Source organism: Myotis lucifugus, unplaced genomic scaffold (genome assembly GCF_000147115.1).
Source record: "Myotis lucifugus unplaced genomic scaffold, Myoluc2.0 scaffold_678, whole genome shotgun sequence".
Classification (NCBI taxonomy): domain Eukaryota; kingdom Metazoa; phylum Chordata; class Mammalia; order Chiroptera; family Vespertilionidae; genus Myotis; species Myotis lucifugus.
Genome location: NW_005871726.1, coordinates 171,573 through 185,689, shown reverse-complemented (window position 1 = coordinate 185,689; position 14,117 = coordinate 171,573). Strand labels below are relative to the sequence as shown.

The 14,117-nt window shown below is 57.2% G+C and overlaps 1 protein-coding gene across 7 annotated transcripts; it reads left to right on the top strand.

The window, feature by feature from the left end:
• The first annotated feature begins 584 nt into the window (after window positions 1–584).
• SH2B1 (SH2B adaptor protein 1) lies at window positions 585–11,275 on the top strand. Of its 7 annotated transcripts, none has more exons than XM_023746438.1 (10): window positions 585–972; window positions 2,821–3,851; window positions 4,335–4,436; window positions 4,676–4,767; window positions 4,854–5,029; window positions 8,843–9,046; window positions 9,234–9,445; window positions 9,578–9,805; window positions 10,206–10,305; window positions 10,484–10,651. In XM_023746438.1, coding segments are annotated over exons 2-10 (2,058 nt in total). In that variant the 5' UTR covers window positions 585–972; window positions 2,821–2,909; the 3' UTR covers window positions 10,486–10,651. The 7 variants fall into 7 exon arrangements, 6 of the variants coding, with proteins under 6 accessions (XP_023602206.1, XP_006105434.1, XP_023602209.1 ...); XM_006105372.3 differs by having other exon boundaries at window positions 586–972; window positions 9,578–9,749; window positions 10,484–11,275; XR_002826885.1 differs by lacking the exon at window positions 585–972 and adding an exon at window positions 10,901–11,268 and having other exon boundaries at window positions 1,408–3,851; window positions 9,578–9,749; window positions 10,484–10,616.
• The last annotated feature ends 2,842 nt before the right edge of the window (window positions 11,276–14,117 follow it).

The following is a 14,117-nucleotide window of genomic DNA, read 5'->3' as shown; positions in this document are numbered from 1 at the left end:
TGGCGCCCCTCAGGGCAGAGGCACGCTCCTACTGGAGGCGCTGAGCTGCGAGGCCGCAGCGTTTGGGGCCGCGGAGAGCCGGGAGCCGGGAGGAGGTGGGCACGGGCTCCCGGCACCGCTCGGCCTCTGACTCCGGTGGGTCGTCCTGAGGAAGCGGAGCCCACTCCGGGGTTTTCAGCCGCTCGAGCAAGCGGTTCCCTTACTGCTCGGGGTAGTCGGGGCGGTCAGAGGAACAGGACTGACAGGTCCCTGCGCTCGGTGTGAACCATCCTCTGCACCCTCGGGATCCCCAGGTTCTGTCTCCGGCCTTGATGGCCTCCTGAGCCCCGGACTGTTCGTCCACCGCCTCCCAAGTCCACCGACACGGCCCAAACGGGCGTTATTCCCGGCTCTCCCCCGCCCCCGCCTTTATTCCCCGGGTCGGAGAGGGAGCCTCGTCCAAACTCTCGCCGTTTCCTCGAGGAGCCAGGGCCGCCGGTCCAGGCTCCGCCTCCTCGCGGGGCCTTACCGAGGTCACCCCCGTCTTCCCGGGACCAGCTCCTCGGGGCGGCATCCGCGCCGCCGCCGGGCCGGGCGCTCTAGGCCGCCGCGCGCCGTCAGAACGCCTTCCCGGCTCGCTGCTGCCGGGCCCGGCGACCACTCTGGCCGTCGGCGGCCTCGCGACGCCACCCCCTCCAGTGGCTTCTCTGAGGCTGACTCCCCACCTCGGCCCCGGACTCCCGCTGGGCACGCAGCCCTCCCCTCGGCCGCTCCGTCCCCGAGGCCGCCGGGAGCGCGGGGCGGGAGCGGCGGAAGTGAGCGTGAAGGTGCCCTTCCCGCCCGCTCCTCTCTATGGTCGCTGCCTCCGGTGACGGGAGCGGGGTCCCGGAGCCTGCGCAGAGCCGGGCGGGGAGGCCGCCGCGGGGTGGGGGGAGGGGCAGGGAGCGGGAGCCGCCGCCGCCGCCGGAGCTAACCGCGGGGACCGAGATGCAGGTGGGACCGGAACCGGAACCCCCCTCTCCCAGTCCTCCTTTCCTCTCCGCGACCCGGCTGGCGCCTCCGAGAAGCCCTGGGTGGGAGCGGGCGTGGGGGCCCCCGAGGCAGGGGGGCGCTCGGCGCGGAGAGTGCAGGAGGCGGGGTGGCCCCCCGGAGACGGCGGCCCCGGGGAATGGGTGGGTAGAGGTGTCCGGGGAGTAGGGTCGGGTCGGCGGGCTGCGGCGGGCCCGGAGGTCCAAGCCAGGAGCGGAGCCTGCACCCTCCGCCGCCCGCCCTTCGGGGACTATCAGACCTGAGCCAAGAGGCAGGTGCACCGGGCGGATGGGTCTGAGTCCTGTTGGACAGAAGAGAAACTGAGTCACCGGCCCAGGAGTCCGCAGGGTCAGCGGTCTCGAGGGCGCTGGGTCCGCCCGCGGCGCGGAGGGTGGTGTGACCTGTGCGCGAAGGTCTCTCTGCCTAGAGCTCGGTTTCTCTTCTGTGTCCGCACCTCTTGGCTCGGGGCCCCTGTGCTCCATGACTCCGGCATCTCCGGGCTTCGCGTTGGTTGGGGTGGTCCCTGTGCTTGGAGCACCTGAGTGTGCAGGGCCGAGGCCGGGGAGGAAGGGGCGGGGGTGCTGACTGTGGGTCTCAATAGGAGTCTGGGGTTTTGGGGAGAATCTTCCCGAGCTACCTTCACCCCAGCTCCTGGTGCCGGTCATTTTTCCAGTATAATAGGGGGGAGGAGCGCTAAATTCCATGTCCAGCTCTGCCGTTTGCCAGTTGTAAGACCTCGGGAAATCCCTTCCTTCTCTAATTTCTCTTTAGAAGATTGGAACCCACAGAAATAGCAATAATGGTGGTCCTTTATTTTGTGCTTACTTTGTGTCAGGCACTGATGTGTTCCACTTAATTCTCCCGATAGATACAAAAACTGAAGCTCAGAGAGGACATATGATTTGTTCAGGATTACACAGCTAATAGGTGTCAGAGGTTGGATTTCATCCCAAGCCCGACTCCATAAGCCATGGCCCTAACCAGCAGGCTAGCCAGCCTTTAGGGCGCACTCCCCAGAGAGAGAAGAGGGAGGTGAAAAGGCCGAGGATCCCCCGCTCCCCGTTACGTTTTATTTAGTTTGTGGCCAGCAAAGACTTGCCCTGACCCGACCTCATAGCCTTTCCTCACCTGGTGCTGCTGCCTCTGAGCTCCAGGCTGAAGGGGCAGCAAAGAAGTGGGCTGTGGCCATTGCAAGCCTTCTTCACACAGGGCTGGGTGCTGGGCCCTGGGGTCAGCTTCCAAGACAGTTGCTGTTTCAATCCATCATCCATCCACCCTCCTCAATGAGCAACCTCCCTAAGAGCTGGACTTGGGGATAGTGAGGCCGGGTCTCTGAGCTCTGCAGGCCCAGCTCCTCCCAGAGCTGGGGCAGTGAGGCTGTGGCTGAGGTTGGTCCAGCGAGTCCCTGAAACCTTTCTGAGCTTCAGTTCCGCATCTGTTGTAGAGGTTATTAAGGCTCCCACAGGGAAAGGTAAGAACGGCACTTGCGAAGCATATGGTACACATCGGAGGGTCTGTTTTAGAGAAGGGAGGTGACTTTTTAGACAGCCCTTTATCACTCCTGGAACCAGCGCCTGGGAAAGTGGGTTGGGAAGGCAGCAGGGTGGGTGCAGCTAGACCTCGGGGAGCTGGCTGGCTGGCTGGGGCCTGTGGGATGCGAGGGTCTTGGAAAGGGTAGGGAAGCAGTTGCCGTTCTTCCCCATTGCTCTCTGATGAGTCTAGACCGGAGGAGGGAGTCTGGCTCGGGTGGGGCTCTGCCCCCGGTCCCACCTCAGCGGTGACTCGGTGTATGTGCCTCTCTTTCTCCTGCAGCTGCTGCCGCTCACCCCGTGTCTTCTGGCCGCTTCCCTCTTTGCTGCCCCTCCCCGCAGGCTCCCCCTCTGCACCTCCTGGGGACCATCATGAATGGTGCCCCTTCCCTGGAGGATGGGGCCTTCCCCTCTCCTCCTCCCTTGCCACCACCCCCTCCCCCTAGTTGGCGGGAGTTCTGTGAGTCCCATGCCCGGGCCGCGGCCCTGGATTTTGCCCGCCGTTTTCGCCTGTACCTGGCCTCCCACCCCCAATATGCAGGGCCGGGGGCCGAGGCTGCCTTCTCCCGCCGTTTCGCTGAGCTCTTCCTGCAGCATTTTGAAGCTGAGGTGGCCCGGGCCTCTGGTTCCCTCTCACCGCCCATCCTGGCCCCTCTGAGTCCTGGTGTGGAGATCCCACCACATGACCTGTCCCTTGAGAGCTGCAGGGTGGGCGGGCCTCTGGCTGTGCTGGGCCCTTCTCGATCATCCGAGGACCTGGCCGGCCCCCTCCCTTCCTCGGTCTCTTCCTCTTCTACAACCTCCTCCTCGAAGCCGAAGCTAAAGAAACGCTTCTCCCTCCGTTCCGTGGGTCGCTCCGTCCGAGGTTCGGTCCGTGGCATCCTGCAGTGGCGGGGGACCGTGGACCCCCCCTCCCCAGCCGGGCCCCTGGAGACCTCATCAGGCCCCCCAGTGTTAGGTGGAAACAGCAACTCCAACTCCTCTGGTGGGGCTGGGACCGCTGGCAGGGGACTGGTTAGTGATGGAACATCCCCGGGGGACAGATGGACTCACCGTTTTGAGAGGCTGAGACTCAGTCGGGGAGGAGGGACCGTGAGGGATGGGGCCGGGATGGTGCAGAGGGAAGAGCTGCTGAGTTTCATGGGGGCTGAAGAGGCAGCCCCTGACCCAGCTGGAGTGGGCCGGGGAGGAGGGGCAGCTGGGCCTACCTCAGGGGGAGGAGGGCAGCCTCAGTGGCAGAAGTGTCGCTTACTGCTTCGAAGTGAAGGAGAAGGAGGAGGAGGAAGTCGCCTGGAGTTCTTTGTACCACCCAAGGTGAGACCCAGAGGAGGGGCGTGACTGGGAGTGAATGCTTGAACTGCCAAAGTGGTAATCGCCCACATGCATAGCTTGGCTTACTTTGGTTTTTTGTTTGTTTGTTTGTCTTATATTTTTATTGATTTCAGAGAGGGAGAGAGAGGTAGAAGCATCAATGATGAGAATCATTGATCAGCTGCCTCCTGTACGCCCCCTACTGGGGATTGAGCCCACAAACGAGGCATGTGCCCTGACCCGGATCCAACCGTGACCTCCTGGTTCACAGGTTGATGCTCAGCCACTGAGCCAGACTGGCCAGGCTTTGGTTTTTAAAGCTGGCTCCTGACTCTGAGCTAGGAGCTGTGGGCAGGACTGAAGGAGTAGTGTTACTCCTTTTTGTCTAGTTCCCTTAGGACGTAGAGGGAAAGATGGATCTGTGGAGGGAAGGGAAAGATGGTCTTTACCCACCAGAGGTCAGGATCTTGTTCTCTTCCAACCTAGGCGTCTCGGCCTCGGCTCAGCATTCCCTGCTCTACCATCACGGATGTGCGGGCGACCACAGCGCTGGAGATGCCTGATCGGGAGAACACGTTTGTGGTTAAGGTGGGAGCCGTGAGCTCCCCTGCCCCGTGGAGCACTCCTGTTGGGGAGAAGGCATTCAGTACATAACAGCAAGGGCATTGGTGGAGGAGGTGCATGCACGGCGGGTTCCTTGAGCGTAGGTCCCTGAAGCTACAGCTCTTCTGGGAGCAGGGGGGAGAGGCAGGATGTTTTTGTTCTCATTAGGGCTGCCTTAGGCCTTAGGAACTGGCAATGCCGATGGACCTCCTCTTGTCCCATAGGTGGAAGGCTCCTCAGAGTATATCCTGGAGACAGCTGATGCTCTACATGTGAAGGCCTGGGTGTCTGACATCCAAGAATGCCTGAGCCCGGGGTGAGGAAACCAGGGGCTGGGGTGGGAGCAGCCTGTCCTCTCACCTGGTGACATTCCTACCAGCACCATTTTCCCTGTCTCTGCAGGCCCTGCCCTGCTACCAGTCCCCACCCCATGACCCTCCCACTGGCCCCTGGGGCCTCATTTCTTACAAGAGAGAACACAGACGGCCTGGAACTGCCCTGCCTGAATCACTCAGAGAGTCTGCCCAGCCAGGATCTGCTGCTGGGACCCAGCGAGAGCAACGACCGCCTGTCACAGGGTAAGGCAGAGCCTTAGAGAGCTGGAACCTCAGACCTACCATGTAAGACCCCCTGCTTTGGGGCTCCAGGCCCTCTCCAGTGTAAACCCTTTCCTGCCTCTCAGCTACCCACGCCCACCCACCAAATGTTTGTCTTTTGTCCCAGAACATGCTAAGCCACAGTTTGCCATTTAGGACCATCAGCATCACCACCCCACACAAGCTCCAAGGAAACCCCTAGCCTGCCTTCTCTGCCCAGCCTGTCACCTTTCCCCTAAGCCTGTGCAGACCACCACTCTGGCTGCAGATACGGTTCTCGTCTCCAAGCTTCCAGAACACTTTGTTGTTGTTGTTTTTTTATATATTTTATTGATTTTTTTACAGAGAGGAAGGAAGAGGGATAGAGAGTTAGAAACATCGATGAGAGAGAAACACCGATCAGCTGCCTCCTGCACACTCCCCACTGGGGATGTGCCCGCAACCAAGGTACATGCCCTTGACCAGAATCGAACCTGGGACCTTTGAGTCCGCAGGCCGACGCTCTATCCACTGAGCCAAACCGGTTAGGGCGCTTCCAGAACACTTTGTACACATCTTTGTTTTGCTCTGACTCTGTGTCTGTGCATGTGTCAGCGATACCAGTTTTCTTTAATTGTACTTCTTAGCCTGACTAAGCACGTGCATACCCTAACCCACACACATAAACACAGAGACCTGTAAATCTGCCTGACCCCAGCTCACCTTTCTAGACTCTACCACACCCTTTCCTCATGACCCTCCATTCTGAGTTTCAGGGTCACAATGCCTAGCACAGCCGTGGGCAAACTACGGCCCACGGGCCGGATCCGGCCTGTTTGAAATGAATAAAACTAAAAAAAAAAAAAGACCGTACCTTTTTAGGTAATGATGTTTACTTTGAATTTATATTAGTTCACACAAACACTCCATCCATGCTTTTGTTCCGGCCCTCCGGTCTAGTTTAAGAACCCATTGTGGCCCTCGAGTCAAAAAGTTTGCCCACCCCTGGCCTAGCATATCACTACGGTGTCGGGTGAATTTCCCGCCAAAATATAAGATGGCGAGTTAAAATGCCTATATCTTTTGAAGTATGGGTTCGATTGAAATGAAATATTTGGTAATACGCAGTTACAATCGGCCCGAGTTTACACGTTTCCCGCACTCCACCGCAAATCTATATGAACCGAGTTTAAGACGGCTCCCGCGGAGTACGCGCAATTCACGCGAGCCGACTTAACTCGTTTCCCGCAACCCAAGTGATATAACTATAGGCTGTGTTCGATGAGTAAAACGAACGATAGGATTTTAAAGCTAGAACAGACCTTACAAGCCATCAGTTCTAATCCCCTCTGTTCTTAGGCAGCTAACACCAGGGAAGAGAAATGGCTTTCCCAACGTCACCTGAGAGTCGCTAACAAAGATGGGCTATGCCAGCTTGATGCCTGAGCCACTGCGCTCTACTCTGCACACATACTCATCTGAGCGGTGACTGTGTACAACATTCCCGCCTGCCACTCAGCAGATATTCGGGAATGCCCTCGTACCTACCTGGCTCTTTGCTAGGCTCGGGCAGGTGGGGGGTGCAGGCATGCCTGAAATTAGCTCCTTGCCCTCCATGGGCTCACAGTCTAGCTGAGCAGACAAGACATCTAAAAAGCAGGACTTTAAAATGGAGAGTTTGTGCTTAGTGTTCTCTGAGCAGCACAAGCAAGAAGAAAGTGCGTTGGAAGCTCAGAGGAGGAAGAGAATCAAGGCTAGAAGGAGGATTTTAAAAAAGATATATATTTTCATTGATTTGAGAGAGGAAGAGAGACAGAAACATCAATAATGAGAGGGAATCATTGATTGGCTGCCTCCTGCACGTTGGACCAAGCCCGCAACCCAGGTATGCGCCCTGACTGGAATAGAACCTGGGACCCTTTGGTCCGCAGGCCGATGCTCTATCCACTGAGTCAAATCGGCTAGGGCATAGAAGGAGGATCTTTGATGCCTCTGAGAGTTGGAGGCTTTGTCCTATTGACCAAAAAAAGGACCTTTTTTATTTTGCCAGGGCCTGGGCAGGACCCCATTTAAAGAAAAATGTTTTTATTGATTTTAGAGAGAGGAAGGGAGAAGGAGAGACAGATAGAAACATTATGATGAGAGAGACTCATTGATTGGCTGCCTCCTGCATGCCCCCTACCGGGCCTGGATCCTGCAACTGGACATGTGCCCTGATGGGAATCTATCCATGACCTCCTGGTTCATGGGTCGATGCTCAACCACTGAGCCACATGGGCTGGTCAAGTTGAGACCCCCTTTTTAAAACATTTTTGTTTTTTTGTTTTGTTAATCCTCACCTGAGGATATTTTTCCATTGATTTTAGAGAGAGTGGAAGGGAGGGGAAGAGACAGAGAAACATTGATGTGAGAGATATACATCAATTGGTAGCCTGCCACACACGCCCTGACCAGGGCCAGGGATTGAGCCTGCAATCTAGGTACATGCCCTTGACTGGAATTGAACCAAGACCCTTCAGTCTGCAAGCTGACACTCTGTCTACTGAACCAAACCAGCTGGGGCGAGGGACCCCTTTTTAATGCAAAAATATTTGTCTCCATTTCTGCTGTCAATTCAAAAGATAGAGGCTCCATGGCTAGTGTGTCTAAGTGGTTAGAGCATCAGCCCTCACACCAGAGGGTTAGGGTTTCGATTTCCAGTTAAGGACACATACCTGAATTGCAGGTTTGGTCCCCTGTCCTGGTCAGGACACATGTAGGAGGCAGCCAATTGATGTGTCTCTCACATGATGTTTCTTTCTCCCTTTCCTTCCTTCCCTTCCACTTTCTAAAAATCAGTGGATCCCTGGCCTGTTTGGGTCAGTGATTAGAGGGTTGGCCTGGGGACCAAAGGGTCTTGGGTTCGATTCCTGGTCCAGGGCATGTACCTTGGTTGCAGATTCCCCAGCCTTGGTGGGGGCACATGCTGGAGGCAACCAATCAATGTCTCATGTCGATGTTTCTCTCTCTCTCTCTTTTTCTCCCCCTCACCCCTCCTCCCTCCTTCTCATCTCCCTCCCTCCTTTCCACTCTCTCTAGAAATTAATGGAAAAAAATATCCTAGGGTGAGGATTAAAAAATAATAATAAAAATAAATGGAAAGATATCCTCGGGTGAGGATTAACAGCAACAACAAAAAAGGCAGAGGCACTTTTGGATTCTAGGACCTCCTTTCAGTAACTGTAACCCCTGAGCAGTGTATGAAATCTAAGTTAGCTATTGGTGGAAAATATCAGGGTCCCTGCCTGGAGAAGGATCCAACATTTCAGCCAGCTGACCCTGCCAGTCCACACAGGGCGGACTAGTGGGAGGTGGCCCAGGCAGACCACTCCTGTCCAAGAGTAGCTTCTCTAGCTCTAGCTGGTTTGGCTCAGTGGATAGAGTGTTGGCCTGTGTGCTGAAGGGTCCCAAGTTTGATTCCGGTCAAGGGCACATGCCCGGGTTGCTGGCTCGATCCCCAGTAGGGGGTGTGCAGGAGGCAGCAAATCAATGATTCTCATCACTGACTAGAGGCCCTGTGCACGAATTCGTGCACGGGTGGGGTCTGGCCCGCCTGCCCCTATTGGCCTGGTGGGGGGGAGGGGCCGGGCAGCCGGCCCCGCCCACTGGTCAAACTCTGGGTTGAAGGGACAATTTGCAATTAGCCTTTTATTATATAGGAGGTTTCTGTCTGTCTCTGTCTCTCCCTTCCTCTCGGAAATCAATAAAAAATATATATATATATTTTTAGAAAGTAGCTTTTCCAGTTCTCAACTTTGCCCTCCTGTTTTTTTCCAGGGGCATATGGGGGCCTTTCAGACCGCCCTTCAGCATCCATCTCCCCTAGTTCCGCCTCCATTGCTGCCTCCCATTTTGACTCAATGGAACTGCTTCCCCCAGAGTTGCCACCCCGCATCCCCATTGAAGAGGAACCCCCAGCTGGGACAGTTCATCCCCTCTCAACCCCCTACCCACCCCTGGACACTCCAGAAACAGCCACAGGTACCAGAGGTGTGAGTGTGTCTGTGTGCAGGCATGGTTGCCCACCTACCTGAAACTTGTCCTGGGATCCTGAGGGAGCTGACCTGGGGGGAGGGAAGTGACACAGGAAGGGGAAGCAAGGCTTTTCTCCCAGGATGGGGGAGGCTTCCTTGACACCCAGGTTTCCCTCCCTCTCTCCTTCCTGAAGGGTCATTCCTGTTCCAGGGGGAATCAGAGGGAGGTGAGGGGGAGCAGCCCCTCTCAGGGTATCCTTGGTTCCACGGGATGCTCTCTCGACTCAAGGCTGCCCAGTTAGTACTGGCCGGAGGCACCGACTCCCATGGTGTTTTCCTGGTACGTCAGAGTGAGACGAGGCGGGGCGAATACGTCCTCACTTTCAACTTCCAGGGCAAGGCCAAGGTGAGTGACAGGAAAAGGCCTGTTATCCGCAGGGAGCTGGCGGGTGGAGTGGGGACGCTGCCATCAGGGAGAAGTGCTCCGTAATTGGCAGGGGCTCGGGCTCCTGCTTCACCTCGCTCATCCTGCCCTCAGCACCTGCGTCTGTCGCTGAATGAGGAGGGTCAGTGCCGGGTCCAGCACCTGTGGTTCCAGTCCATTTTTGATATGCTCAAGCATTTCCGGGTGCACCCCATCCCGCTGGAGTCTGGAGGCCCCAGTGACGTTGTCCTTGGCAGCTATGTTGTGTCCTCCCAGCGGCAGCAGGGTGAGCAGAGCAGGTCTGCAGGGGAGGAGGTGCCCGTGCACCCAAGAAGTGAGGAGGTGTGTGCGCCAGAAAGGTGGGGTGGGGGCCTGTGAAGAGGAGAGGCTTTGTTGGGGAGAACAGGGAGAGAAGGGGCCTGTGTGTTGGGGTTTCAAAGGGAAAAATGTATGCCGAGGAGGTAGGAAGGCGCAGGGCTCCTGCTGGAGCCGGGAGGAAGTTGAGTGTGGGTTGGTGCATTCCCATTCCATCAGACTCCTCTGTTCCATCATTTGTCTGTCTCCTGGATACACCGCCCCTTGTCTTTGCCCTTCCTCATCACCTTGCCTTGGGCCTGCCCTTTTGGGGAATGCTCTGTTTGATCCCCCTCCCTCTTCCCTTAATGTTTGATGTCCCTGTCTGATCTCTCCCTTTTCCCCACCCCCACGTCCCATCTGTCCCCACGTTGCCCCTCCCCCCCAGGCCGAGAGCAGGCCGGGAGCCATGCAGGGGTGTGCGAGGGAGATCGATGCTACCCCGATGCCTCCTCCACCCTCATGCCCTTCGGAGCGAGTGACTGTGTGTAAGTGTGGTCCTCCTCTCACCTCCGCCCATGATCCATCTTCCATGGATGGGGGGTTGCTCAGAAGATGGGATGTGGGAGATAGCACATGGCTCCTGGGGGGGATAGTGAAGGGGAGGCTGCTGCAAGAGCTTGCCACCCTCCACAATTAGTCTGTCTTCTTACCATTCCTATCCAGAACCGAACACCTCCCACGACCCACCCCCACCCCCTGAACCCCCTTCATGGACAGATCCCCCACATCCTGGGGCAGAAGAGGCGTCGGGGATGTCAGAAGTGGCAGCAGCAACAGCCACAGCAGCCAAAGAGAGGCAAGAGAAAGAGAAAGTGGGCAGTGGAGGGGTCCAGGAAGAGCTGGTCCCCGTGGTTGAGCTGGTCCCCATGGTTGAATTGGAAGAGGCCGTGACACCAGGCGTGGAGCTCCAGGGAGGCCCTGGATCTGGTGGGGTCCCTGAAGCAACACCGATGGTGCAGCTCCAGCAGTTACCACTAGGGGGCGATGGAGAAGAAGGGGGCCACCCCAGAGCCATTAATAACCAGTACTCCTTTGTGTGACACCCTACCCCCACCCTTTCTCCACTTTCTTGCTCCTCAGCCCTCAGTTCCTGAGACGGGGGCTGAGCAGGGACATAGAGGAGCGGTAGGAATCCCCTCCCCATATGCTTCCTTACCCTTGATGGCCAAGGGCATATATGTTGGTACAAGAAGAGGTTCAAGAGTCCCGTTAACTCCCCAGTTCATACACTACAGGTGCCCCGTCCCCTGGGGAGGGGACTTGGGCTCCATTACCTCTCCAAGGGGCTCTATGGTCAGCCCCGCCCCTGGGGGCCATTTCCCCATTATCTACCCCCCAGCCCAAGGAGGGGTGAGGGGGAAGGGCTGTCAGTTAATATTAAGGTGGTTGTTGTTGTTGTTTTAAACAAAATGGAGAAGCATAAATAAATAAAAGGGTTTATCTCAGTTCATCGTGGTGACTGTGGCCAGTGTTTGCCGTGAGGGCTGGGACGGGGTCAGGAAGGTAGCCCACTTGAGTTGTGAGCCCCAGAGCTGAGCGGCCAGAGGGCCGGTCCGATGAAGTCCCTTTGCTCCCTAGTCCTGCACTTTCTGTCCTTTGCTTCTTGGGACTGCCCTGTGTGTTGAGCGGTAAGTGCAGAGCCAAACAGTGCTTCTCGGGGTCTCCAGGCACGTTCTCTTAATGAGACAGGACCGTGAGCAGCAGGATCAACAATCTCCAAGGACCCTTCCTGCTCTGAATTCTTCAGTAAGGCTCTCTCCTCAGGGAGAAAGCTGGCAGAGAGGCCATGGGGCTGGGCTGGGCTGGGCGTGGGGCTGTGTTGGGAGAGACTTCACACAGTCTGGCTGCAGAGGGGCCCAAGGTCAGGCTGACGCTCCCCCTTCTCGGAGCCAAGCGGGGGGTGGAGGACAGATGGCAAAGGGCATTGGCGTTGCCTCTCGCTTGCTGTGTGGCCTTGGCAGTGTGTGGCCCTCCCGGCCTAAAACAGGAGGTTGCGTCTAGGTGGGAGCTACTGACATTGCTTGACCTGGATAATGTTTCCGATAATGTTTCCATTGAAATTTCACATAAAAGTTCAGATTATTGGAAATCAGATGATGCAGCCTCGTGCAGTTGGTCCACCTTCCGCATCTCATCCCCGCAGACCACTCACATGATGTGCCTGCCCTGTGGGTATTGAGTCTGCAACAGCTCCCGCCCTCCTTCGTCCCTCCACTCCCAGCCAAGTCCTTCTCCAGCCCAGGCTCTGCTCTCTGGGCTGCGCTGTGCCCTCCAGTGGAAGGCACCCCTGGGCTTCCCAGCTCTGCGGGTGGTGGGTGCCAACAAGGAAGGGCCAGATTCTGAAGACTCACCTATTTGTTGTTGTTAATCCTCATCCCACATTGATTTTTAGAGAGTGGAAGGGAGGGGGAGAGAGCAACATTGATGTGAGAGAGGCATTGACTGGTTGCCTTTCCCACATGCCCCAGCTGGGGCTGGTAATTGAACCTGCATCCCAAGTACATGCCCTTGATGGGGAATCGAACCCAAGACCTTTCTGTGAGAGGGCCAACACTCTAACCACTGAGCTCACCAGCCATGGCAGATTCTCACCTATTTTGCTTGGCCCTCTCCCCTCCCCGCCTCCATCCAGCACTGCCTCTCATCATTCTGCCTCTCCCTTTTCCTTTCACGCCCCTCAGCCTCTGCCCCCACCTCCTGGCCCTTTCCATGCTTATGACCTTGCTATTCTGGGCCTGTGTCCTGTCGGGAGATGGACAGGAGACAGCTGGGCGCACAGGCCACCCGGCTTTGGGCTAGCCGAGGGAAGCCTGCTGGCTCTCCCCGTTCTATCTAATCCCTGGGACTCCCCCAAACCTTGGCCTTAGGAGACTGGGGATAGACTTGGCCTTGTATAGGTGAGGATGGTTTGGGGATCTAGGTGCTATGTATTCTAAAAGTGAGATGGTGAGGAAAGACGATGGCACCGAGTGCCGGCAGTGTAGGGCCTGATCCCCTCCTAATCTAGCAGCAGCTGGTGCTGCGAGGCTCCCCCTCCCTCTAAACTCTGGCAGCCTCTGGGACTTGTCTTCTGAAGGTGGTGAGGAGGGGTACACGGACCCCTCCTATTCTCCAAGGTTTGCATGTCCTGGCTGGAGGAACCTGAGACGATTTCCTGTAAGCCTTTCTGGATGGTTCAACTCGAGTTCAGAACTGGTCAGGGATTGGCCAGGCTCTATCCCCACATCCTTCAGAATTAGACCTCTCCCATTCTGAGCATCCGACATCGGAAGGGAGAACCAGCTCGGCTTGGAGACCCCCAGTGGGAGGAATCCAAGAGAGCGAGCGCCTCATTGCTCAGCCTTCCTCCATCCCTGTTCACACCCTGATGATGATCCTTTGCGGCTCTTGGCTGGTGGCTTTCCCTCTCTGGCTTCAGTCCCCCCCTCTGGGAAGTGGAGGGAGCTAGAAATGACTAACCTTAAAGGGCCCTGTTGGCAGCAGCATCCTGTAAAGCCTGCCTCCTTTCCTCAGCTCTCAACTCCCTTGAAGCTGTGATCGGTCCAGTCTTCTCCCCCTTCTCCATGTTTGGGCATTCCTGCTCCTTTAAGACAGTGCTCCTGTCACTCCTCCAGGTAGTGGGGGGGAGTAGCCAGCCAGTGCCAAAGGCTTGGCAGATGCTGGGCCTGGCTGGCCTGAGAAGGTGGGTGGTGGTGGGCCAGGTGGAGGTGCCTGTTGGTGAACACTCACAGCCCATTGTTTGAGCCCCGGTCCCCTGGTCACAGCAGGGTTCTGCCTTGAGGGAGAGTTTGTTGGGACCATGAAAGGGGGGCGGGGTGAGAGAGCACCATGTCCTTAACTCACCTTGGAGAGGGGGAGGAAGGGATGAGTGTGGGGGACCTAACCCACTCCTGCTGGCCTACCCACTCCCCGAAAGTGGGGCTGCCTCCTATGTCATTGTGACCCCCACCCCATTGTCAGGGACTGAGCACCAGACGGGGAAGCAGCCAGAACCCAGCAGTAGTCTGTAGTCCTCACTGTTTCAGGAAACTGAGGCCTAAAGCAAGGAAGGACTGGAGGTCAGGGTCATGAGGCTGCTTCCCCTCCCTGACCTTGCACCGTTAAGCCTCTCTCCGCCCTTTCCCCACTCACACCCATGCTGCCCTCCTGCTCCTCCAGAGCCGGGGTGGGGGTCGGGGGCTCAGAGCAGCTGCTTCTCTGAGGAAGCTGACGCCAAGGCCAGCCGCTCAGCAACAACTTGTGGCTTTGCACCCAGCCCTGGGCCCCCACCCACCTGGCTGCCACATGCCAGCCCCTG